Source organism: Squalius cephalus (genome assembly GCF_949319135.1).
Source record: "Squalius cephalus genome assembly, chromosome: 18".
NCBI classification, from domain to species: domain Eukaryota; kingdom Metazoa; phylum Chordata; class Actinopteri; order Cypriniformes; family Leuciscidae; genus Squalius; species Squalius cephalus.
Genome location: NC_137139.1, coordinates 26,339,432 through 26,363,752, shown reverse-complemented (window position 1 = coordinate 26,363,752; position 24,321 = coordinate 26,339,432). Strand labels below are relative to the sequence as shown.

General features: G+C 36.4%; 2 protein-coding genes across 4 annotated transcripts in view; one reads left to right on the top strand and one right to left on the bottom strand.

Annotated features, from left to right (window-relative positions):
- Positions 1-468, top strand: part of itga5 (integrin, alpha 5 (fibronectin receptor, alpha polypeptide)) — a 50,247-nt gene extending 49,779 nt beyond the window's left edge. Inside the window, exon 30 of the mRNA XM_079850145.1 lies at positions 237-468. Coding sequence (XP_079706271.1) covers positions 237-317 — 81 coding nt within the window. The 3' untranslated portion in view covers positions 318-468. The remainder of the gene's footprint in view (positions 1-236) is intronic.
- Positions 469-2,487: 2,019 nt separating this feature from the next.
- rapgef3 (Rap guanine nucleotide exchange factor (GEF) 3) overlaps positions 2,488-24,321 on the bottom strand; it is a 39,818-nt gene continuing 17,984 nt past the window's right edge. For all 3 annotated transcript variants that reach the window (XM_079850146.1, XM_079850148.1, XM_079850147.1), the window contains 25 exons: positions 17,958-18,064; positions 17,621-17,742; positions 17,216-17,396; positions 16,494-16,578; positions 16,340-16,400; positions 14,749-14,825; positions 14,470-14,616; positions 14,277-14,389; positions 13,078-13,160; positions 12,714-12,792; positions 12,445-12,595; positions 12,153-12,235; positions 10,473-10,503; positions 9,060-9,138; positions 8,804-8,941; positions 8,546-8,643; positions 7,222-7,347; positions 5,655-5,836; positions 4,888-4,978; positions 4,438-4,488; positions 4,273-4,360; positions 4,111-4,175; positions 3,950-4,004; positions 3,491-3,562; positions 2,488-3,400 (listed from right to left, as the gene is read on the bottom strand). In XM_079850146.1, coding sequence (XP_079706272.1) covers positions 3,282-3,400; positions 3,491-3,562; positions 3,950-4,004; positions 4,111-4,175; positions 4,273-4,360; positions 4,438-4,488; positions 4,888-4,978; positions 5,655-5,836; positions 7,222-7,347; positions 8,546-8,643; positions 8,804-8,941; positions 9,060-9,138; positions 10,473-10,503; positions 12,153-12,235; positions 12,445-12,595; positions 12,714-12,792; positions 13,078-13,160; positions 14,277-14,389; positions 14,470-14,616; positions 14,749-14,825; positions 16,340-16,400; positions 16,494-16,578; positions 17,216-17,396; positions 17,621-17,742; positions 17,958-18,064 — 2,484 coding nt within the window. In that variant the 3' untranslated portion in view covers positions 2,488-3,281. The remainder of the gene's footprint in view (positions 3,401-3,490; positions 3,563-3,949; positions 4,005-4,110; positions 4,176-4,272; positions 4,361-4,437; positions 4,489-4,887; positions 4,979-5,654; positions 5,837-7,221; positions 7,348-8,545; positions 8,644-8,803; positions 8,942-9,059; positions 9,139-10,472; positions 10,504-12,152; positions 12,236-12,444; positions 12,596-12,713; positions 12,793-13,077; positions 13,161-14,276; positions 14,390-14,469; positions 14,617-14,748; positions 14,826-16,339; positions 16,401-16,493; positions 16,579-17,215; positions 17,397-17,620; positions 17,743-17,957; positions 18,065-24,321) is intronic.

Genomic DNA, 24,321 nt, shown 5'->3' with positions numbered 1-24,321 from the left:
ATTAATAACAACTACAATAGTATCTCAATTATATTAAAATAATGCTGCTTTGTTGGGCCAGATAGTTACTAGACGTAAGTTATTTTGTTATTCTTTGCAATAGGAATATAATTTACCTATATATATATATATACATACAAATTTTATGTTAGATGTGATTAATCATGATTAATTGATTTGACAGCACTCAATGTAGCCAATCGTAAATAATTTTCTCCTCTTCTTGATTCCTGTAGCTCGGCTTCTTCAAGAGAACTCCGTACGGCACCGCCATGGAAAAAGCCCAGCTCAAACCTCAGGCTGCGTCCGAGGCCTAAACCACCCAAGAGCATTCGGAGAACACGTCCCAAAAGAATGTTCTTAACCAGAGCTCATCCAAAGAGAAGATTACACAAAGACAAAGACTAGACTGCAGTAGAGGAATATGGAGGAAAGATCACTGGATCTTCACTGTACTGCACTAGATGACGAGACCCTGAGGACTTAAAGCCAAATGAATGTTGACATAGTTTATTTTATCTTATTGAATTTCCTTGATGTGGGTTTCGATTTTTTACCACCACTTATAGCCAACCACTTACAAACAGTTTGGGTTGATCTTAACCAAAGCTCAGGTTCACTTGCCTTGCCCGGCAGCAAATGCTCAAGACAGACACAACCTGCACTAACATTACGAGTATGTTTCAGTTTTTAACAATTTCACTTAGTTTTAAATCTGCAGTGTAGCATTTTTCATTTTAGCGTGTTATTTCACTAAACACACACACATGTTTAAACCAAAAAAAGGTCTATGCAGTATTTCACAATCAACCAAAGATACTGATACAGGTTTTGTTCATTTATTGTGTTTTGAAAGTGAGAATGAACCCTCATCTCCATTTACCTGCTGTCTTTTATTTCTTCTTTTTTTTTTTTTTATGAAGACATTTTAAATGTTTTGTCATGTGATTTCTATTGGAATGGGTTTTCACTTCGAATGAGATGTTTTCAGCTCAGTCACCTCTGTATCTTCCAAAGAAAACAAGCCAAGCTGGTTTCACTCTCAGGTGATGGTGATCGAGTGACGCATTTCCGCGGAAAATATCGTCAGGATCCATCGCGGAAGGCGTCCGTTCTTCCCTACTGAATGTCAGCCGTTTCTGTCCCGTTATCTCGGTGGCAGCGAGTGGCAACGTCGCCTTAAAAGTCATCTGGGACACAACTGGATCCGCACCGAGCCTGTGAAACCTCACCAATGCCTTGAAGCAGAGCTGTGCTTTGCCATTACTCGAACAGACTCTTGGGCCAAAGAGCGGAAGGGTCGTCCCTCCAAACTTCTGTGGGTGAACGGAGAACCACTGTGGACTTGAACGGAGATTTCCGCAAATGTTGGTGCAAAACGAACTGAAAGCAAACCTCTTCCAAGGCAGCAGGCCTCATCCAGGGACTGAATGTTGAAATACACCTGTATACCTTTTTTGTTTTGTCCGTTTTGTGCGCGTATGGATGTGAGGATATGAGAGATTTTTTTGTGGAGCGCCACAGTCAGTGTAGAAATGCCTCTGTACATCATGGTGCTGAAGTGGCGGAATCGGACAGGAAGTAACTGCAATCACCCATCGTGAATCTCCTGTTTCAGCGAGCCACCTAGAAAGGGAAAGCAGCTGGAACTGTGGGATGCGTAGGAAATCTGTATGGAAGTGCAATATTGTTGTATTTTTAAAAAATTTTTCAAGTTCATTTCAAATTGTTTTGTCGTGTATGTTAATACTTTATTTTAGTAAAGTTCTCAGAAATAAGGTTATTTGAAGACAACACCCAGTTCGAGGGTTGAAATTAGCCCAGATGTTTAAAAAGCAGTGTAATGCTGTAGTCTAAAGATACAGAAACATGACTTAATTGCCAAAAAAGTCTAGATTTTATTAGTAAAATGTTTAATATTTCAGTCTTTTGTCAAATCTAAACTGCATTTATTGTATATGCAGGATTTAGCAAGCAAATATAGTTGTTTGAATTGGTACACAACCAAAAACTGACACAGACACCACTTGAATCCTTCGTAATGTTTTTTTGTACATTTTCAAAAATTATTTATTCCTCCAAAAGTTTTAGCCTTGAGATTTTTGTATTTTAGGCGGGAGGAAACACTGGGTATGTCTTCATTTTTTGTTTTCTATTTTTAAAAAAACTGCCCCAAACCCCGTTTGTGTTTTTTTGAGTTGTAAATATGTTTGGTGAGGAGATTATTTTAATTTTCAGCTGATACTGATTTGACGTATTTCATCGCCCCATATTGGGGAGAATCAGAGGGATGTTCAAGTAATTATTTGTATTTACAGTTTGCATTTTAAATAAATCTTTCAGTTTTTTTTGTTTTTTTTTACAACTTCTGATTGACTTGATGATTTGGCATGATGGGGAAAATAATTTGTATGTGGGTTTTGATAGTGGATACTTGGTGCATAAATGCACAAAATATTTTAAACCAAAAAAAGAAATAGCAACACAAATGTTCAATAATTTATTTATAAAAAATAAACACTTCATTAGAAAAAATGCATAAGATATATATTTTCATATATAATGTCTACAAAACTGCTTGTGCTCTCTTCATAGTATTTTGGTGTTATTTGGCTTTTATATACAGCAGCTAGTGATAATCTGTACATTCTGTCCGCCAGTGCTTGCTTGCTATGAAATTCAAAGGTTAATATTCAAAACAGGCCATAATACTGTTAATAGGGAATGAGTGCTGACAGACCACAGATTTATTGAAAATCAATGCATTTATGTGCATTAATTTTCTATGATCCAGTGATTTAGTCTATTAAACAGCTTACACCATAGTTAGCGCATATAAATGTCTATATAATGATTATTTACAAGACATTTTTCAGGGTTTAGTCCCTAAAACAACTTATTTACACCACTTTATGCATCTACAACACAGCCTAAGCCAATGCTGCTAGTTTGGAAAGAATGTGGCGAAGTGAAGTAGTCAGAATCAACATGGTCATATATATATTAATAAATAACAGTTAATGCCAGCAGTATAATGTGTCAGATAGGGTCCAAACGGTCACAGCAGTCAGATCAGAACACTTCTGATAAGGCATCAAAAGGAAATGTCAGCGTTTTCCCAGCCAATGTACGGCTTATCACGGTCCACACAGCACTGACTTGACAAAGTGTGTGATAATTTCCACCAATTAACCACACATAAAGTGATCATGGATTCCCTCAGTCATTTTTTCTCCAATATGGAGCAGGACGGACTGAAGAAAAGCAGTCTTTGCGGTGTGTCAGCGCTCTATGGCTCTGGAGAGCTGAGTTAGCTTCTTCTGATTGTCGATCACTTTAAGGTTCTGGATGTACAGTCTTACATTGGTTGCATTGCGCAGGGTCAAGGACTGCTCTGAATCTATAAAATATGAGAGGGGGAAATCAGATTAATGCTGATTTATTCCACTCTGTTTTTGAAATCATTTTTGAGGAAAAATAAACAACATACATGTTGATATTCGTATAGCTTGGGCATCCAAGAACATTCTCTCGGTCAAGCCTTTCTGTGGAGATGAAGGCACTGCAAAAGCACAAAAATGACAATATCTCTTAGTTGCAGAGTTCAGAGAAGAATTATTTTTTAAACGACATGAGGGAGTTAAAGACCCAAAAATTAAAATTCTGTCATCATTTACATCATGTTGTTCCAAACCTGTATGAGATCTGTTGAACACAAAAGTAGATATTTAAAAAATGTTAATAACCAGACAGCTGACAGTAGCCATTGACTTTTCCAATGGCTACCGTCAACTATTTGATTACCGGCACTCTTCAAAGTATCTTCTTTTGTGTTCAACAGAAGAAACGCGTACAGGTTTGAAGCAACTTGAGGCTGAGTAAATCATGACAAAAAAAATCTCTTTAAACTGTGGCGTACTGTGATCCACTCCACTAGGGGGAGCCGTACCGTAAGGCTGGCTTCGACACTCTCGAATCATCTTCAATGTCCTGGCTATCATGCGCTGAAAATAAGGTAGAAAGCACATGTTAAAAGTTTTTCTTTAAGGAATGGAATTTAAATTTAAAGCATCATTTCAATTAAATGCAATACTCTCACCACAAACTCACCATTTTCTCAAAATTGACCAGTTTATCAGTGTAGTTCTGGTTTCCCTCATGGATAAACGTCATATCTGTGCAGGGAGGTAGATTAAGTTGATGATTAAGTTGACTGCTATCCACCAAATAGTCATGACATACATAGTAAGTAATGTGAATGAGATTCAGTACCTTTAAGCAGCAGAGGCATGAAGGGAATGTATGGAGGGCTGAGTTTGGCTACAGCCAGCCTGTAGGCCCTGTGGTTACGAGATGGATCCTACAACACATAGATGATTACTTTTCAAATAGTACATAGACATATCTTGACAAAACCATGTAAACATTTGCTCTTACCATCAGTCTTTCATATGCACAGTAGACCCTCTTGGTTTTGTTTGGGAGTCTCTGATCATTAAGATAAAATAAACAGCAATATTTTAAGTCAAGTCATTGATTTGCATAGAGCTTTACACACTGTTTCAAAGCAGCTTTATGGAAAACCGTGAATGCTCATAACTCTTCATGTCAATCTTCTAGCCACATTTAGCAGATTAGAGCTGGTTGATTTTATAGTTTACATTTTGCAATGATACAATCAGGTTGAGATTTGCTATATTGGTGTAAGCGAGTACACTGTATGTATGTGGATAAAGTTGGACAAACATATTCAAGAGCTGGGTGATAATATAGTATAGTTACATTTGTGAATGCAAAGTCTTTTAAATGATATGTGTTAGTGATGAAAAAATGTTGATAAAATAACAAGATTATTTATCTAGACTAAGAGAACATACTTGTCCTTACCTCCCATGTCTTATTGAGCCTCTGTACTGCACTGTTACTGAGGCCGAACATCACTGCAAAAAATGAGTTCAGGTTCTTCTGCTCTTTTAAACTGAAATAGATCAAATCAGATGGCCATGAGCTCATACTCCCTCTGTCACTCACATGACATCACAGAAATAGCAAACCACAACCATCAAATCAAGTCCAGCCCTACATTTTTTTTCTTGTTCTAGAAGCAGAATATTCTCGGATATTCATAACAATATGGAAGGAAAGTCTATTGCAACTTCAGTTTCATGCTGACTTTAACACTAGTTTTTTTTGTTTTTGTTTTTACAAATAAATATAATGTATTCAGAATTTGGAGTCATTTTTTAGGCTTTTTAACATAACCAATCGTTGTAAAAAAAACAAAACAAAAAAAACCTTAATTTATGCTGTAAATAGCATATATTGTATACTCATTTTTTGTAGCATTTATTACTAACATATATTGGTGTAATTTGTACATTCTCTTCTACAAGTGCTTTAGCTGTAGAGCTGCAAAACACAAAATGAACACAAAAAGTTTGTTTAAAGATTATGTGAATTAATGGATACAGTGGATAGAGTGAGTCAAATTGATGTCGTGAAGCTGAACTTATGCAATAGTATGACTATGACGTAAAGAGACTATTGTAATAGCATTAATGATTAAACCACTGACAGATGTGGAATATCCTCCACTAGTGTGTATGCTGTACTGTATGGCAGTTGACCGTCCTGTGAATTGCTATTGTACTCACACAACAGCCATCTTGATGAACTTCTTCAGTAGTATGGCTCTCTTGAGCAGATCCTCACAGAGACACAGCTCAGTCACCACCCAGTACTGAACCTCGTTGAAGCGACGGACAAACCGCTCAAGGTTAGCCGTAGTGGCTCCTGGGAACTTCTCCCGTCCGAAAACGTAGTAGACCAGCTCCACCTGTAGTACAGCAAATTAAAATGTCCAATTTAATGATTTTTATTTATTTTTATTTAGAGTACATAGCATGTCGATAAACATAAACATTCTATATTTGTATGTGGCAAGTTGAGACTTCGCTTGGCAACCACTGTTTATTCATATTATTAAAATGTATAAAAATATATATTTTCATTTAACTGATAACTTTTTAAATAACTTTTTATTACTGTTCCAACCAATTTTTCCACTTTGCGTTGTGCCTAGTTTTATAATATCATATGTAAATACATTACGAATAAATCTATAATTATATAATAATAATATATATTATGTTAATCTATTTATTCAGCAAGGATGCATTACATTGATCAAAAGTGACAGCAATTTTAAATTGTTACAAAAAATTAAATTTCAAATAAATGCTGTTCTTTCTATTCATCAATGAATCCTGAAAAAAATTGTCACGGTTTCCACAAAAATATTAAGCAGCACAACTGTTTTCAAAACTGATATTCATAATAATAAGAAATATTTCTTGAGCACCAAGTCAGCATATAGAAAGTTTTCTGAATGATCATGTGACACTGAAGACTGGAGTATTGATGCTGAAAAATCAGCTTTTCCATCACAGGAATAAATTACATTTTAAAAAACATAATAAAAAAAAGATTAAGTGTAATAATATTACACAATAGTATTGTTTTTACTGTATTTTTGATCAAATAAATGCAGCCTTGATAAGCATTAGATACTTTTTTCAAAAACGTAAATAAAATCTTACTGACCCCAACCTTTTGAACGCTAGTAATATATTTAACAAGAAATGTAAACAAAACAGATTAATAATTGTCTTTTTCCCCATTCATAAACTATTTGTTCTTTAAATAAACTATTAGTATAACTCTACAAGATGAGAGTTGCTTTTATCTGCTCTGTACTTGTTTCAGGTGAACTTTGGATGTTTTTAATTGTTCTGAATGTAAAACAAATAGTCATTGAAATGCCACTTCACTTCCTTCTTGCATTCATCTGATGTGCACTTATGCAGCCGTGAGATATTTGTTTACCCAGCAGGTGTAAGTCAGGCGTGTGATTCAGACGGCTCGGCTGTAAAATGTTTCAATGACTCGTTCTCTCGGACATGTTTGATTCTCGAACAGATACCGTGGACATTTGTGTCTGTGTGAGATGCCATGTACACACTGATTTTTACAGCATTATGTCATAGAAGCATCACACTGATGTGATGCTCTAACTGTGATTAGCAATGCTGCTGATTAGATTTTAGTATTAGTATTTAGTCATGTCGTCCAATGTTCCTTCTTTATCTGGTAACTGTCATGAAAGAATGTGATGAATTTTGTTGTGCCAGTGACGAATTTGTGTGTTGGTTTGGCTGTTACCTCATGCATGGCCATGAAGAGCTCCCAGTCGTAGCTGGTGTGCTGACTGGCCATGTCCTTGGAGCACATCTGCTCCAGAGTGTCCATGGTGCTCTTCTCTTGCACCAGCTGCTCGCTCACGGGGGTCTGTCAGGGGTAAAACACACACACATACTTACGTTGTGTTTTCATGTTTTATGGGGACTTTCCATAGATTTAATGATTTTTATACTGTACAAACTGTATATTCTATCCCCTTACACTAAACCTACCCATCACAGAAAACTTTCTGCACTTTTATATTTTCAAAAAACATCACTTAGTATGATTTATAAGCTGTTTTCCTCATGGGGATCAAAAAATGTACTCACAAGGACAAGGATTTTGGATATTGCCATCTTTGTGGGGACATATTGTCCCCATAATGTAGGGCTTACTAGGCCACACACACACACACGCACTCATACACACACACAAACACAAACATTTCACATTTTGGAACTTTAAAAATCTAAAACTGATTATTTTGTGTTTTAGAATTTTGTCTTGTGCAGTAATTACATAATATATTGATGAATTAATCAAGTCAAATTGCATAAATCAAAATTAGCTGACAAAAGCATCCCCCCTCCCCCCCAAAAAAAAAATATAATTTGAAGACATAACATTATTATGGAAAAATGATTTAATGGAACACTATTTTTAGAAGTCAATATATTATGGTATGGAGTATAGACCACTTTTATAATATTTTTGTTATTTATGGTGCTTTTGTGTCATTTTTGAAGCTTGAAGTCAAGTAAAGATTTATCTGTGCACATCATTTTGTTTGTTTTTTTATTCATGTGCCCTCATAATCTTTAAATCAAAATAACTTCCCCTCGCTATTGCAGCAACATCTCTTCTCTGATGAGGTTTACTGGGGTGAGGGCAAGACCATGACATGAGATCGACCAATAGCAAATCACAACAATCCAACTATTTTATCAATGCCCAGTGGACCAAATCAAGTCCTGCCCTACATTTTTTCTTGTTTACGAAGCAGTTTCACTTGGATATATGCCACAATAGGGAATAAAAGTCTATTTTAAAAGGTTTAAACAAAAAGGTCATAAACAAATATTACATGAAAAAAAAGTTCCTTTGGATGAACTAATTATTTAAATCTATATAAAAAAAAAAAAATCAAAAACATTTTATAACTAGTTTTGCAAAGTTTCAAACCATGTAAATGTGTCCAGAACAATAAATTTGTCGCAGTTTATGTATATTTACAGCTGACTTGTATGACTAGAGTGAGGATCTTTTACTGTGAATCAGCAGTAATTCTGCTGGCATCTCTCACCAGTTGTTCCACTTGGCTGGCAGAGCAGAGGAAAAGCCTCTCGTTCACTCCTAAAGAGGCAGACACTGCCGTGGTCTCCAGCTTGAGCTGGACTCTGTCTGCAAGAAGCAAAGCAGAAGAAACTTTGATCACATGAAAATTCTGATCTCTTACAGTAGGTAGGACAAAAACTAATATTGACTTCAATCTGAAACTGTAACAGTTCTGGCACGGTCAGAGGAAACTCTGAAGCCAAATCATCTGAATCTCATAGCTTACCTCCCGAGGAATTCATCTTGACCAGCACATAGTTTCTCTCAGGATCCACTAATGTAGTCAAGATGTCATTCACTGAAGCATCGACTGGCAGCATCACAGTGACAGCCTGATGATTCGGTTTAAAGATCTCATACAAGACTGCAAACGGACAATTGGACAAATTTCATTAGGTAAATTCCCTTTTGATTAATGCGAGCAATTTCACATGGATGTTATCCTTATTTTATTTGTATCATGGGTTTGTACTTTTACAAACCTTTATCTTGAGCTTTAATCGACCTCAATTTTCCCACTGGCTCTTCGTAAGCAGAAAACCAATCAAACTTTTGGTTTAGCTGAAACAAACAGATGATGATATTGGATATTAGAGTTTTCAACATGTGTAGAAAGACTGTCTGAAGTACATGGACAGCATTGATGATCTCGGGTATGATGGATTTTTATGTGCCGGAGAAAATAAGTGCGGTTCTTATTCCAAGAATGTGAGGAATCAGACACAACATCAGGTATCAGTGAAGGATGGTCAATATGGCATTTTAAAACTATTTGTTAGGATGCCTTTCTACAAGTATGTTTCACAGTACTGCTCTACAGTGTTTCCTACAGAATTGTTTTACATACACGCACTATATATAAACACAATACCACATCACACAGGTGGTGGCAAGTAAGTCTTAATGATGAAACTGATGTGTTTAAAAACCATGATTCATTTAGCAACGGAACAAGTAAGTGATTTAATCAATAATTCGCTCAAAAGAGATTTTTTTCCCAAAGTACTTATTCGTTCAGGAACAAAAAATGCTGTAAACCCTAACGCTCAACGCTTGGTTTGAGTAGGGTAAACTTAAATTAAACAAATTAGTTCAAACAAATGAACATTTATGAGAACTTGTTTTTTTTTTAGTTCACAAAACTGACACATTTCAAGTAATCTGAATTGTTTAATTGTTTTGAGTATTATGAACTTGTTTCTTTTAATTAAGACAAACTTAAAGTTAACTGAAACTGGGCTGGGATTTTAGCATTTACTGAATTAGCTAGTTAAACATAGCCAAGTTTCCTCTACTAAAAATAAATTGAGATTATATCATTTTAAATTAAATGAATTAGCTTACTCAAATATTTCATGTTAAGAGCAATTAAAATGTACAAGTTCAGCTTACTTAAACTTAAACTTTTTTTAATTACTTCTCTTAAACTTAGAATTTTTAAATGCTTTCCTTTGCATAACACTGCAACTCACATTCACAACTAAGGTAATATGCGATTTTATTTTTCTTAATGCTGTTTTTTTTTTAAAGTGTAAGCAGTGGGGAAAAGCGGTGCAGGAAACAGTGTTGCACTATATGTACTGTTGTACATATATGTAATTGTTATTTAAACACCTGTTCCCAAATACAGTGCAAACTATATAACGGATGGCTGGGTTTTATGTGACCATGGATACAGCTGACCTACTTTTAGTGTACAATTCAATGCTCTGTCAGAAAGGGATTTACTTTTGTTTAGTTCTCTGAATTTGTCTAAAGACCTCTGGCCACAGAGATGTTGACTTTTCCACTGGAGAGTCTGTTTATTATGCTGTGTCATAAAGTAAGTAGGATCTATTGGTTGGTCTCTTATTGCTGCAAGTTTCACATTAGACTAAGAAACCAGTGCCTCTTACCTTCGTCAGAGTGTGACATCCATTCTCGGTTCTGTAAGGAGTATAACAGGGAGTAGCTATAAATGTAGGATTAAGTAGAGGTTTGATGACATACAGTAGAAGACTCAAGAGTAAAGGTGTGGACTTTAAAAAAGCAGGTCAAATAAAGATTAAGTATGGTATTTATTTTATTATTTAATGACATCAACTTCAAACTGTGAAGTGCAGTAATTATTCAAACACTGGAAAAATAACTTTTTACTTGAATTACTTGACTTTGAAGCACAGTCGAACCATAATCGTCTGTCAGAGGTCAAATCATAATGTAAGAGACCTGATTGTGGTAACTTTGACTAAATGTATTTCTGTCATGACAACTCTTGGAGTGTTTGGCATGGTAATGGATATGACAATGTTGATATGTTTGGTCTTGGTGGAATAGATCTGCTGCTGCTGGTTATTGCTGCTGCAGAGCCAATATGGGACTTGCTACTTGCAATACATACATGACACGCCGCTGTGAGCAAGTAAGAGGCGCTGATGCTGTACAAAATAGCAAACATGAATTACCCACAGTATATACAGGTGGAGCTGGGGAAGGTGGAGGGTTTCTGAAAGCGTGCTGCACTGCTACAGCAAATGCTCACCAAGGCTGCATTTACACTGCAAGTCTTATTGCACTGATCCGATCTTTTGACCATATCTGATTTTTGGCCCGCCTGTTTACACTCACTTTAGACAGGACTTGTAACCGATAGCTGTGTTTACATTAATTCCCCCCCAATTTGATTTTCGGTGATCGTTTTACTCTCCACAGAGTTACATTCCTGGTTTTGAATGGCCGTGAAACTAAAATTATTTATATAATTCATGTCGGGTGGTCATGATTATTTTCCAGCATGGACAAGATAACAGCTGTCATGACTCATGAATGTTTTGCAGCGCAAAATCTGACGGAACAGATTTTTCATTTATCTACAGCTCAGAATTCTGAAGTGAAATAAAGTAGCCCTGTAATTTTTTTTTTTTTTAGGGATTCAAATGAATTAACCAGAGAGCGAGAGAGAGAGAGTGCGCGAGTGAGAAACCTACAGTAATAGTGAAGCTTGTTGGTCATTGCTGAGAAATATAATGTAGCTTTCAGTAGTGAAGCTGTTTTATTTCAGTAGTGAAGCTGTTTTATTTCAGTAGTGAAGCTGTTTTATTTCAGTAGTGAAGCTGTTTTATTTTAAGTCACAGGCAGAGGTTGAAAACCAACACCTGAATGTTTCTGTTCACGCAATTTCTTTTCTTTGTGAATAAACGTGTCGTCCTCACCTTGTGGAATTGGAATTCAAAGGGGAATTGGATATGCGTGTTTAAACGTAGGTCGGATGTACAGATATCGGATATGTATCTGATTTAAAACCACATTAGGAAGTGGCTCAGATCAGATGCGGAAAAATCGGATCTCGAGCGGATTTTTGTGTTTACACGTGTGCAACAATTTCCGATCTGTGTCAGATGCGAGTAAAAGATCGGATTTTTTGTGCCCGTGTAAACGCAGCCTAAGCATTTGAAGGTTGAGCAGGAGAAGGATGGCTACTGATACAGCTGTGCCCTATAGAGATTGATGTGATTGCAAGCAGCCTGCACCATCTAGAGTTTCATGACAGAACTGTATATGTGCAGGTGTACAAATTTGGCAAATGTTTTACTTACATTTTTGTCTTCCTCCTGTCCCTCAGCTGTTCTTTGAGCATGCTGGAAAGTCTTGAGTCAGCCATCACCCCCTCCCTGAATTTCTATCATAAAGTCATAAAGATGGAGCTATTTCACTTCAGGATCAACATTTTAGGTTATGACATTGTTGACTAATATTTTTCCAGCATTATGTTACCAGAAAAACCATTTCAGAGGCAAAAAATGAATGAAGTACCATGCTATCAAAATCTAAACTTGTGAAACGTAAAAGACATGAAAAATTGTACTACAGCATTTAACCCATTTTTACCTCTAGGAATTCAAAGGCCACAGGATTGTCCCTCAGTAAGAAACCATACAGAGCCACCCAATGACCCACCAGTTTCACAACCTTTTGCTTGGTGTTGAGAGCATACGCTGCCTTCTCCAGGTCTGAGCCTTCTGATGGCTCCGCTTGGTAGGTGCAAATGCAGGTTAAGGAGTGAAATTTGACCAAAAAATAATAATAAATATAACAATAACAACACAGAAATATCAAAATGCAGCAGATTATCAGTGTTTCCTGTAGCAGAAGGATATTGATGCTGGAGGGCCGCACAGAGCTGACTGTAGGGCATGAAGACTGGATGCGTTAGGAGGAAGTCACTTACACTGGGATCTGTAAGAGGCACAAAACAGACTCATAAACTTCATTAACAAGGACTTGTTTACTTGGCAGAGCTGTGCTGAGAAACCCAGAACATTCTGAATCATCTGACTGCTGGTTTTAAATGGATGCGTAAACACCAACAGGAATGTTTTGGTCTCTCCCTCAGTCCGTTCTTCTGCAATGCGCCTGGGGTACTCAACTGAACTCAAACAAACAAATACTAGATTTCTAAAGTATTTTTTGTTAAGTTTAGCTTAAATGTTACACAAGTTACAAACCATGGATCTGCCATACCTATAAAATCACTGGTTTCCAGTTTAATCGTCTCCAGCATGTGTTCGAGGATCTTCTCTGGCGTTCCTGACATTACTGTGTACCTGCGAGAGGTGGATAATTCAAATCGATGATTAGGTGTCCTCCATTTCCATCATTCATAATTGGTTTAATGCACTTGAAATCAAATAATAGTGATGACTAATGATTTATCTAGCATTTCATTGTACAATAGCACTTCTGTATGTGAAGTATTTGCATGAATCACCTACAGTGGTTGCACTTTCACTGCAGACGTTTTTAAAAATGAACTGCTTCACCTAATCTGGATATTTATTATTCAGGGCTCGTTTGACTTGCTGATTTTATATAAATGGTTTATGAAGATGCATTTGAATTGGCTGATTTAATTTACTCACATGCATGCTAAATGGGCTTAACGCTGTGAGTAGATATTATCATAAATTAAATAAATGCAGTTCAAATTAGTAAGTAATTGTTTTTATTAAATCATCTGTGCAAGCTAAAATCTGTTATTTTTTTAAGTTGAAAGGGCCTCTGGTTTGGGCTAAAACATGGACACACAGTTTTATGAACTATCGTTAAAAAGTTTGGGGTAAGTAAGATTAAAAAATAGAAAGAAAGAAATTAATACTTTTATTCAATGACCAAAAGTGACAGTAAAGACACTTATCGTATAATGTTACAAAATATATATTTCTAATAAATACTGTTCTTTTGGACTTTATTCATCAAAAAATCCTGAAACAAAAATATGAATCAATACAACTGTTTTTAACATTGATATTGATAATGATAATAATAAGAAATATTTCTTGAACAGCAAATCAGCATATTAGAATGATTTCTGAAGGATCATGTGACAGCTTTGCCATCACAGGAATAAATGACATTTTAAAACTTGTTTAAAATGAATATTAAAAAAATATATTTTTTTTACTGTATTTTGATCAAATCAATGCAGCCTTGGTGAGCATAAGAAACTTCTTAAAGTTGAAAAACATTTTAAAAATCATACCAACACCAAACTTTTGAATGGTAGTGTATGCTGTAATAATAAGTGTATAATTTTTTATGCTCAAATAGTTTTTACATTAAATTTTACATTAAATTAAATTTGGTGCCGAAATTACACACTTTGGCTTCAATTAAATCATTGAGATGTGCAATTTAGTACATAATTTAACAGAATCATTTACTTGTTGCTGCTTGCTGATCCTCCCTGATAGGTGGACTCCTGCGCCGAGCTCTTCTCAAGGACCAGAACCACTTTGCCATGTTCCTCCAGGCGGACGGTGTTGGCCTCGACATCCTGCAGTTACATTCAGGTTATAGATTACCATAGATACACATCCGCACATGCAGATGCTAGCCTATGCACACAAAACCTACCTTAAGGATACGTATAAAGTCCTGCTTGTCCACCCGCAGGAAGTGGCAGTTGTCCTCTCTTAGGATGATGGTGGCAGAACGAGGGGCGTCGTTCACTAAGGCCAACTGCCCAAAGTCTTCTCCCTCATGGAGCGTGGTCACCAAGCCCTGTGTGACACACATACACAAGATCATCTTTCCTTAAGAGGAACAGTATGAATAACCTTCAAACAATGTAAGTATCTATATTTAAACTCAGTGACTTCTTAAGGTCACTCAGCTGAAGTTAAATGGTTCTACCTTGCCATGTGTGATGACATTAACAGAGCCTCTCCAGATGATGTACCAGGAAGTCCCTTTGTCCCCCTGACTGAACACTGACATAAACACAAACACATTACATTGTATTCTTATAATAACACAATCTTATCCAAAATACGCTCCGATTAAATAATTCCCTCAGGTTTCGTGCTCACACCAAAAACAAGCACACCAATTAACTATATTAGTGGCGCTCACATACAGCTGCCTCTCAAACAGCTCACGAGCATCAAATTGACTTCTTTTTCATGGCTTAATGCGCTTAAAATACATTCATTAAGTCAAAATGCCCGTCTTGCCGAGTATTCAGGTAAATACAATCGGTTTGTAGCTTAGTAGAGAAAGAAAACGCATGTTCTGTGTAACATTACATTGGAGCCGTGCTTAAGCTCTTAAAGTGACAGCAGCCTAATAATCCTGCTGCTGTCTGTCCTGTTAATCAGAGAACAAAATACAAAGAGAAAGTCACTCTTTGCTCTTGACTGAATAACTTTTGTAATTTAATTGTAAGCATTAATCTGTATTTAATTTTTACAATGAAGACTATCCAGTGTTATTTCACATTTGATTACTTTAATTTCTGTAGTAGTTCTTACATGAATACTACTGTTAGACTCACTTGAAAAACTTAAAGATGTGTTTATTTCATTTGTCTCTTGATTCTACTGTATTTATTTGTGCTATTATTTGCGATTTGTTGATTTTTTAAATTTTATTACCATCTGTTTACTTGTCTTTTTTGTCAATTTAGTTCAATGATTCAAATAAAAGCACCCCTGTAATGGGTGTAAGCTGTGTGTTGCAACAAAATTACCCAAAGTATCAAGATTATGAGACAATAACAAATATCTGCATGGCAGTATATATGGCAGTTTTCCCTGTGGTATCGAAAAATCGATATTTTTCAAGGTATCGTTTCGAAGTTGTAAATTCCAGTAGATAAAATTAAGACTCATCCTAAAAAAAAATGTTATCTGGTTGAATATCCTGTTTCACTCAGCAGTATGTTCCATTATAAAAGAAAATGTGGTTTTATGTTTCATAAAACCAATTAATACTAACAACTGAAAATTTCCACTGAAAGAGTTAACTGGATCCATTTAAAAGTAATTTAATCTTAATATCAGAATAAAACATGCAGTATTAATATGCTTTAAAAAATAAAAATTGAATCTAAATAAAATAATCTCCAATAATATGAGTTTATGAAACTTGACAGATTTTAAAAGTGAGAATAAACTACCCTATTAGATATTCATCAGTGTCTGTGCTTCCTACTCGTGCTATTCACTATGCATGAATGACACGCCAGACGCGCTGTAAATGCTTTCCGTTTTTCCTTTGTCTCTCAGTTTGCTGATATTACGATGTCAATCATCCAATTCATCACGTAAGAAGGGAATTACACAATAAAATGATTTAATCATCTCATTCACATGCTGTTTGCGATGGTGCCTAACCAGAAAGTTTGCTGCTCATTTTTACTCTGGCTATGCGCTAATTCAATATTAGCAACGTTCCTTCATCCCGCCCACCATTAATGAAATGTCATCATTGCTTTCACACTCACAGACTGTTCCTGCCTTGGCATGGCTTTCAAAAACCAGCACTGCTGCCAGCTCCTTCCGAACCTACGGGAAAGAGTGAAGGATAAAAGAAACGAGGGATGAATGAAGATTTTTTGTGCAAACAAACTTGACGGGTGTCAGCGAGTGTTAACTCACAGATGTAGACAAGTGGGCCACAGCTTTGATGTGCAGAAGTTCTTCGTAAATAACTTCCAGATCATCAGGGGTTCTCTGGTTCGGGCTAAGACATGGACACACAAATTATTACACACAGAAATCTTATGCTGTTTATAATAGAGATTAAACGTGAAGTGTGTCTACTAGAATTCTCCTATCCCAGCGTAATATGTAGAAACAACTATAACTGTCACAAAATTTGGCATGGGAAACTTAATTTGTTATTGATTTTTAAAGGAGTCTGACATTAGCATGGTGCTAAGCTAACAGACACTTTATTTTAATGACCCACTTTAGACATTCTACTAACTATAAGTAACTTTGCAACTACATGTCAAATAACTCTCAGAGTATTAGTAGACTGTCCTCCTAATATCTGGTAACACTGTATTTTGATGGTTCCCCAACAGACATTCTACAGACTATAAGTAACTTTGCAACTACATGTAATTTTTTTTTGAACCCTAACACTTAAAACTAACGGCCTACTAATTGCAAAGTTACATATAGTTAGTAGAGTGTCTAAAGTGGACCATCGAAATAAAGTGTAACCTTAAATGCATATTGGGTATTTAAATTTGAATTAAACTAAACAATTTTAATAATACTTTTAAGTTTATTTATAATCAGCAAACAAATATATACTGTGTTTATGAATGTTATTTTTTTTAGGCTGTTTAGCACAATTTCTCGTGTCTCACCATTTACGCAGTATCATAGTCAGAAGAGCATCTGGACCCATTTGGACTAGTAGCGATAAACTCTCTTGGAGTTCATCGTCTTTGGAGTCTTTCTCATTAGTTGTGTGGTTAAGGTCAAAGTCGGCCTCCATAAAGCGGTAAAACTGTGTGTCTTTGTCATGGAAGTTTAACTCCTGTTTCACTGTTCATTTTGACAGAGACATTGGTTGTCAGTTAGTCAATATATTCAGACATCATGGTACTACCATGACATGCACCATTGTGGTAAATACAACTTACATGAATGATGTAATCACTATGGTGAATCAAAGTGCTACAGTATTACCTGCTGATACATCACTGTACCATTTTTTTATTATTATCTTTTGCACACAGACATCTAAAGAAATTGTTGTTAATACTCACCATGAACCAGAATGCCCTCATCCACCAAAACTTGCCACGTTCCGACTGCCTGACTCCGTGACTGGAAACAATCATTGAGTTTCATTAGCCAATCCACAAGTTCCTTCCCACTGCTGCACTGTCTGTGGGACAAACCGGAGAACCATTAAGCTGTCAAAAAGCTGAGTAGTGACTTTAAAGTATTACATGTTTTTATCTGCATGTCTTTGTGGTTGATTGAATCATGTAAGTTGATTTTTTTTGTTTCTCCAAAGGATGCTGAGTGGGAATGCTTAGTCACAATCAGAAGTATAACAAGTTTGGCTCAAGCACATGACATACGGAGTGAAAGCTGCACCTGTAGGTCTTAAGATGGTGTTTTCTGTCTCTTATCAAGCCTGGATTACGCTCCAACAGAGTGATGTAAACCACCCGTGCAGCCTTCAGGATTCGATCGGACAAAAACTGACAGAGAGAAAAAGAAAAAAGGTAATGAACATTATTACGGTCATTATTTTGTAATTTTGTTTGGTGACACTAAGCCATATCTTTACTTTTTATAACGTTTTACATGTCTTTTTATGCTATTTAAATATTTAAAATTGGCACCTTTGACTTAAGGTTTTAGAAATGTTTTAAATATGTTTTGAATGTCTTTGCATAACATTTAAAGGGATAGTTCGGCCAAAAATGATATTAAACCCATGATTTACTCACCCTCAAGCCGTTCGAGATGCATATGTCAATCATTTTTCAGACGAACACATTTTCAGTTATTTTAGAAAATGTCTTAGATCTTTCAGTGGTTATAATGTCAAGTTATGGGGTCCACCTCCTTCAAGTCCCAAAAATGTGCATGCATCCTTCACAAAAGTAATCCATCCGGCTCCAGGGGGATAAACGAAGGCCTTCTGAGGGTAATCCGTGCGGTTTTGTCGTAAAAATAATCGTCTGAAAAATGATTGACATATATGCATCTCGAACGGCTTGAGGGTGAGTAAATCATGGGTTTAGGCTAATATCATTTTTGGCCGAACTATCCCTTTAAAGACATGTGAAATGAAAATTGACACCATTTACCTTCTTAATGACCTTCTTAATGACTCGATAATGATAATTATATTATTTGATCCTATATTAACAATATCAACCCAATCAACCAAACAGTCCCATCAAAACCTAAACCCAAAAACCTGCAATAATTATTTCCCACTGAATATTCAGAAATATGCCACATCATGCAAGTTAACTTTCCCCACCAATGTTTTTTTTTTTAAAGTTGCCAATCACCACCAGCGATTTTGACCATTTAAAAAAAAAAACTTCATAGCCCCCAGAATACTTTGTTGTATGAATACCTGAACATGCAATATATCAAAAGAAAGAACAGACCCTCTGCTTTTAAACAAAAACTGTTTTATTCTTTCATGCATTCTTTTAACACTTGAATGTGAAAACAACATTTTTATCAAAGACTACGGATCAGATTCAGAACGATGATCAAAACATAGATGGAGTAGATCGAGTCCATCAACACCCCTAATGCTTGCACAGTCCTATAGCTCGTCCTGGGTCGACATTTCATTCAGTAACATTATGGCAGTTTTGATTTATATGTGGTCTAATGTTGATAATCGCGTTGTTTTACATATGCATCTTACATATGATATCGCTTGTTTCTGCTTCTCTTCGCATGCGTTTTGATCAGGAGATTCAGTAGGCTACTCTTTCAGAAGTTGCGTAATAGTGCTCCTTAACGTACAACAGCGAAAACAAGGAAGCCCAGAAAATTCCGGGAAATAATTAAATGCAGTGCAATTACGGTTTCATGTTGTCTTTGAATTGGATGACAGTTTGCTCATTTCCATAGGAAGACTGGGAAAGTTTACTCTCGTCTTCATTCATAGGCTACATAAAAATTCCTTTACGATTATTTGAGCTGTATAGAAACACAGCGAGTTGGGTGTTTTACTGAACAGGTGAGTGGCGGTTGAGAATGTGCCACATCTTTTCCAACACCTCCTCCTCCGCCGAGTTGAATTTACCAAACCAAAGATCGCTACCGTTCACACTCCTCCCCCGTATGAAAGCTGTTTCTCTGCTCGTCTGTTTTCCTTCTAATAACTTGCTCTGTTTTCATCCATCCCTCCCTTTCAGGACTTCTGTTTTCATTCCACGTCTCCTCCTTTCCAACCCGTAGCTCTGCTGGACCCCCGCAGATGGCGCGTCCCGCTCCAACTCCCAAACAGACTGAGAAAACTGGAGTGTAAGAACTCGACCTCATTGATTGAGGCTACGGTTTATTAAACTACTGAAGCATGCCACCGTTGTTGCTACGCAGCCTTCGGTTTTTTTTTTTCTGCATGCCTGCCAAGACCAACTCACATTATGATAAAACTGGTTTGGTGCATTGATTGACACTGTAAAAACTGTCGAAGTGGAGTCAAAAACAGGAGACAAACGAGTAGGGATGGCAAGCATTGCATTAGAAGTTAAATATTTTCATGCTAAAAAGGCATCAAGTTCCAAGCTGGTTTTAGTGCTGGTGTACCAACGAAAGGAGGCTTGCTGGTTTATATAGTTAAGAATATTTTAGGGACACCGGCATCCAAAACACAACATATCCTGGTCTTTTCACTATGTAAGTGATTGAAGTGGTTTTAGTAGAGATCACACACACCAAAATACACCTAATTTTTACATTTATGCTTCAGAACATCAAAAGCTGCAAGTTCAAAGCCAAACGCCTCAAGCTGTTGCATGAGGCCGAAAACAGCATTGCATCCAAAGTAAATCTGATAACTGTTTGTGCATTTACTGAAGAAAATGAGAGTTGTGATGGCCACACAACTAGCTGTCATGATGTTAGGGTGTTGTGTGGCTGTGAGCGGTTGCTAGGGCATTGCTATGTGGTTGCTAAGGTGTTCTGTGTGGTTGCTTTGGTCCAAAATTAAAAGTGCATACACTACTGTTCAAAATATTGGGGTCAGTATGTTTTTATGCATTTATTTGATCATAAATGCAGTAAAAAAATCAGTAGTGTTGTTAAATATTTCTACATAAAAAAAAAATGTTTTCTATTTTAATATACATTTAAATGTATTTTATTCCTGTGATGGCGAAGCTGAATTTTCAGCATCATTACTCCAGTCTTCAGTGTCACACGATCCTTCAGAAATCATTCTTATATTCTGATTTGGTGCTCAAGAACCTTTCTTATTATTATCAATGTTGTGCTGCTCAATATTCTTGAGGAAACTGTGATTCATTTATTTGCTGAATAGAAAGTTTACAGCAAATCATTTAAACAGAAATCTTTTGTAACATTGTAAATGTCGTTACCGTCACTTTTGATCAATTTAATACGTCTTAGTTGAATAAAAGTATTAATTTCTTCAAAAAAATTGTACTGACCCAACCTTTTAAAAGGTAGTGTATTTTTAGTGAGCAGTACAGTATATCAAGTAGTGAGACATTCTAGCATTTTGTCTTAACATCTAGCTAAATTCATTTAGCTTATGATTACTAGATTCGGATTAATATTTAAAAATAATCATATATCCAACCACTGTGGCACTCAGAGTTGCCTTGCTAGCAATTTCTCTACAACTGAAAAGTCAAAAGAGAACAGTCACAAACTCATTGTGGGCAATATTAGCCCAAAAAGCATGAGCACCTTAAAAATCTTCAGGAAATATACAAGCAATATCCTAAAAACACTATGGATAGTATGTGATTCGGGACACACGCTTCTGCTCCACCCTAGCATTCTTCATGTGATTTTCTGGAAAGTTTGAACCTTTATTTGTTTGTTCTGTATCCTCTGCAGAACAGTTTGTCCCAGGATGAGGTCTTAAACTTGAGTCGCCTTCATTTCTCACACTTTATTTGTTGTGGTTGTTGCTGAGGGCGGTGACGTGTGCCTCTTCTTGGAGGCCCCTGGCCTGGTCACTCAGTCACGGTGATGTTATTGGCTTCTGACCCGTGAGGGATCGGCTGACCCGTCTTTTCAGTCCAAAAGGAGGCCACATCTACAGTGCTGTTCTCACAAGTCCACTTCACTAAACGCTGCACAAGAACAGTGCTGTATACAACATGTGCTTATTCTCCGCTCCACATTATCCAAGGGCGATTTCAGAGTTATAATTCTCTTGATGCCTGTTAATGTAACTCATTTGGTAATTAGTATTTAAGTTAAGCCAACTAAGCAGCAAAGTGCATGTGGTCAACCTCCATCTAGCCTGTATCCTCTGAGACTTACACAGCGCAGAGCTCTCCATCTAGCTCACTTTACACAGCGTGTGCCCAGACACTGTGTCTGCAGACCCTGAGCATGTAAATCTCTCCCCTGTCATCTCTGCTTCATGATTCTGTCCCTGGAGATGAGGGTATAGATGGGAACTGGCAGCCTTTTCCCAGCATTCTACAGTCTCCTTGGGAATAATTACTTCACTATGGAGCACTGACTCTGACTACTCAGCTGAACACCTGAGAATACATGTATCATAGAACACCTGTGACAACAAAGAGCTACACTTGAGTCAATCTCCGAAATATCATATATGAACTTCAATTTCTTAGGTCACTTTAGTGGATACACTATAAAGTTTGGGGTCTGTAGAAGCCTCTCATGGTCACCAAGACCATCACAAACACAGTAAAAACTAATATTGTGAAATATTATTACAATTTAAAATAACTATATTCTATTGTAATATGTCATTTATTCATGGAACATAAAAAAGCATCATTACTCTTAGTCTTCAGTGTTACATGATCCTTCAGAAATCATTCTAGTATGCTGATTTGGTGCTCAAGAAACACTTCTTATTATTATCAATGTTGAAAACAGCGCTGCTTAATATTTGTGTGGAAATCATGATTCAAGATTCTTTGGTGACTAGAAAGTCAGCATTTAAAAAATATATATATTTTGTAACAATATAAAAGTCTTCACTGTGAGATTTGATCAATTTAAAGTATCCTTGCTGAAAGAAAGTATTAATTTCTTCTTCTTTTTTTATCTTATTGACTCTTGAAAGCTAGTATACATGTTCAACACATTAACTTTGGACATGTTCCACTGATGTTTGACAACCTGAAAGTGTGCAAACAAGTCTTATTTTTGTATTTAACTATTATTTCACCTTGCAAAATATTTGGCTTACAAAACGTGTTTCTGCTATATTTACATATATATACTTGCTTTTCTGATTCTCAGGTGTGTCTAAGGATCCCAGGAAAGCTCCAACCAAACAACACTGAACACTGCTAATGTAACATCTCCACGTGAGTAAGGGTTTGTCCAGAGGGAGAGGGTGGCATTGTCAGATTGCTATACAAACAGTCACCAAAAACAATGTAGAAAGGCAACATGATAGTACTTACTGTACAATATAGATGTGTAATAATGTTTCACCGCAGAGGTTTCTAAACACAGTGTGAACTTTCCTAATGAAACGTCCTCAAACCAGGGCTCAAGTAGTTCTAGTTCAGTTAATGTGACAAAAATACTGTACACCACAGCTACTGTACAGTACACCACCTGAACTGCTGAAAAAAATATGTATTGTTCAGCCCTGTTTGTATGAATATGAATAGCTGCTCAACAACACAGCAGAGCCTCACCCTACTGAGCTTTGCAAACCTCTAACACAATACCTCATCTATAAAGTTTTTTTGGTGCTTCCTTTGTGTACAAGTGTTAGTCACCCACATGCTCTGGGTTTTTGAAGTAGCAGCAGCGCAGACCCGTCCACCTCTGTTGTGTGGGGAGGAAACAGGCTGTGTTTTCCATCTGTGGGCGACGTTAACAGCGGAGGCAGTCGTGATGGTGTGACCTTGGTGAGCCATTCCGTACAATACACACTGCACTCACAATAGAGGTGGGCAGGAATCATATCAGAAACACTGAGGCCACTCAGGATGCATTATGGTTATGAACTTATCAGGAATGTAACTAAAACTAGAAAAAAAAACAAAAATATTTCAATTTGTTAATTGAAATCAAATCAAATAAAAATATTAGATGAAAAACTTATTTTATTTAGTTGCCAAAGAATAATTTCAAATGTTTTATTTAGTTTAAGTTGATTAAAGTTAATAAGTAATAAATACAAACTAACAGAAATAAAATAAGCCTAAATTGTAGTGGTTCAATGGATCATATTACGGGTTTTGAGTCACGGATCAGACCGTTTTTCGGATCAGCAAGAAAAAATATAATACTTTGGGGGTGGGGGGTAACATTTCTTAAAGATCACTTTAAGTACTCCGATAGCACCGGAAAAAAGACTTGCCTAACTAATAAAGTTCAAACAATATTAAAGGCAAGTGAACAACAAAATACAAACCATTATTTAATTATATTTCAACTTAAACATGCATAAACAGGTAATGAACATAACCTAGCTAGGATTTATAATTTATTTACGGCTGAAATGTTGCACATGAAACAAGCAAAGTATTTATCACAATATACTATGGACAACATAAAAAAAAGAAAGATATCAATTCTGCTGTTGTTCATAAATACCAATAGTTATGTTGCACCATGAGGACATTGCCATGTCATTGGAAATAAAGCCATCAGTGACCCAATTTGTGGTGAGGCGGGGTCCTTGCGGTCCTTACCAGTTCCCGAATTCGTGAACACTATATACTGATTCTCAACCTTGGAAGCTAGGGAGCTTAATGAGATGCACACATTGTTATCTGGTTGC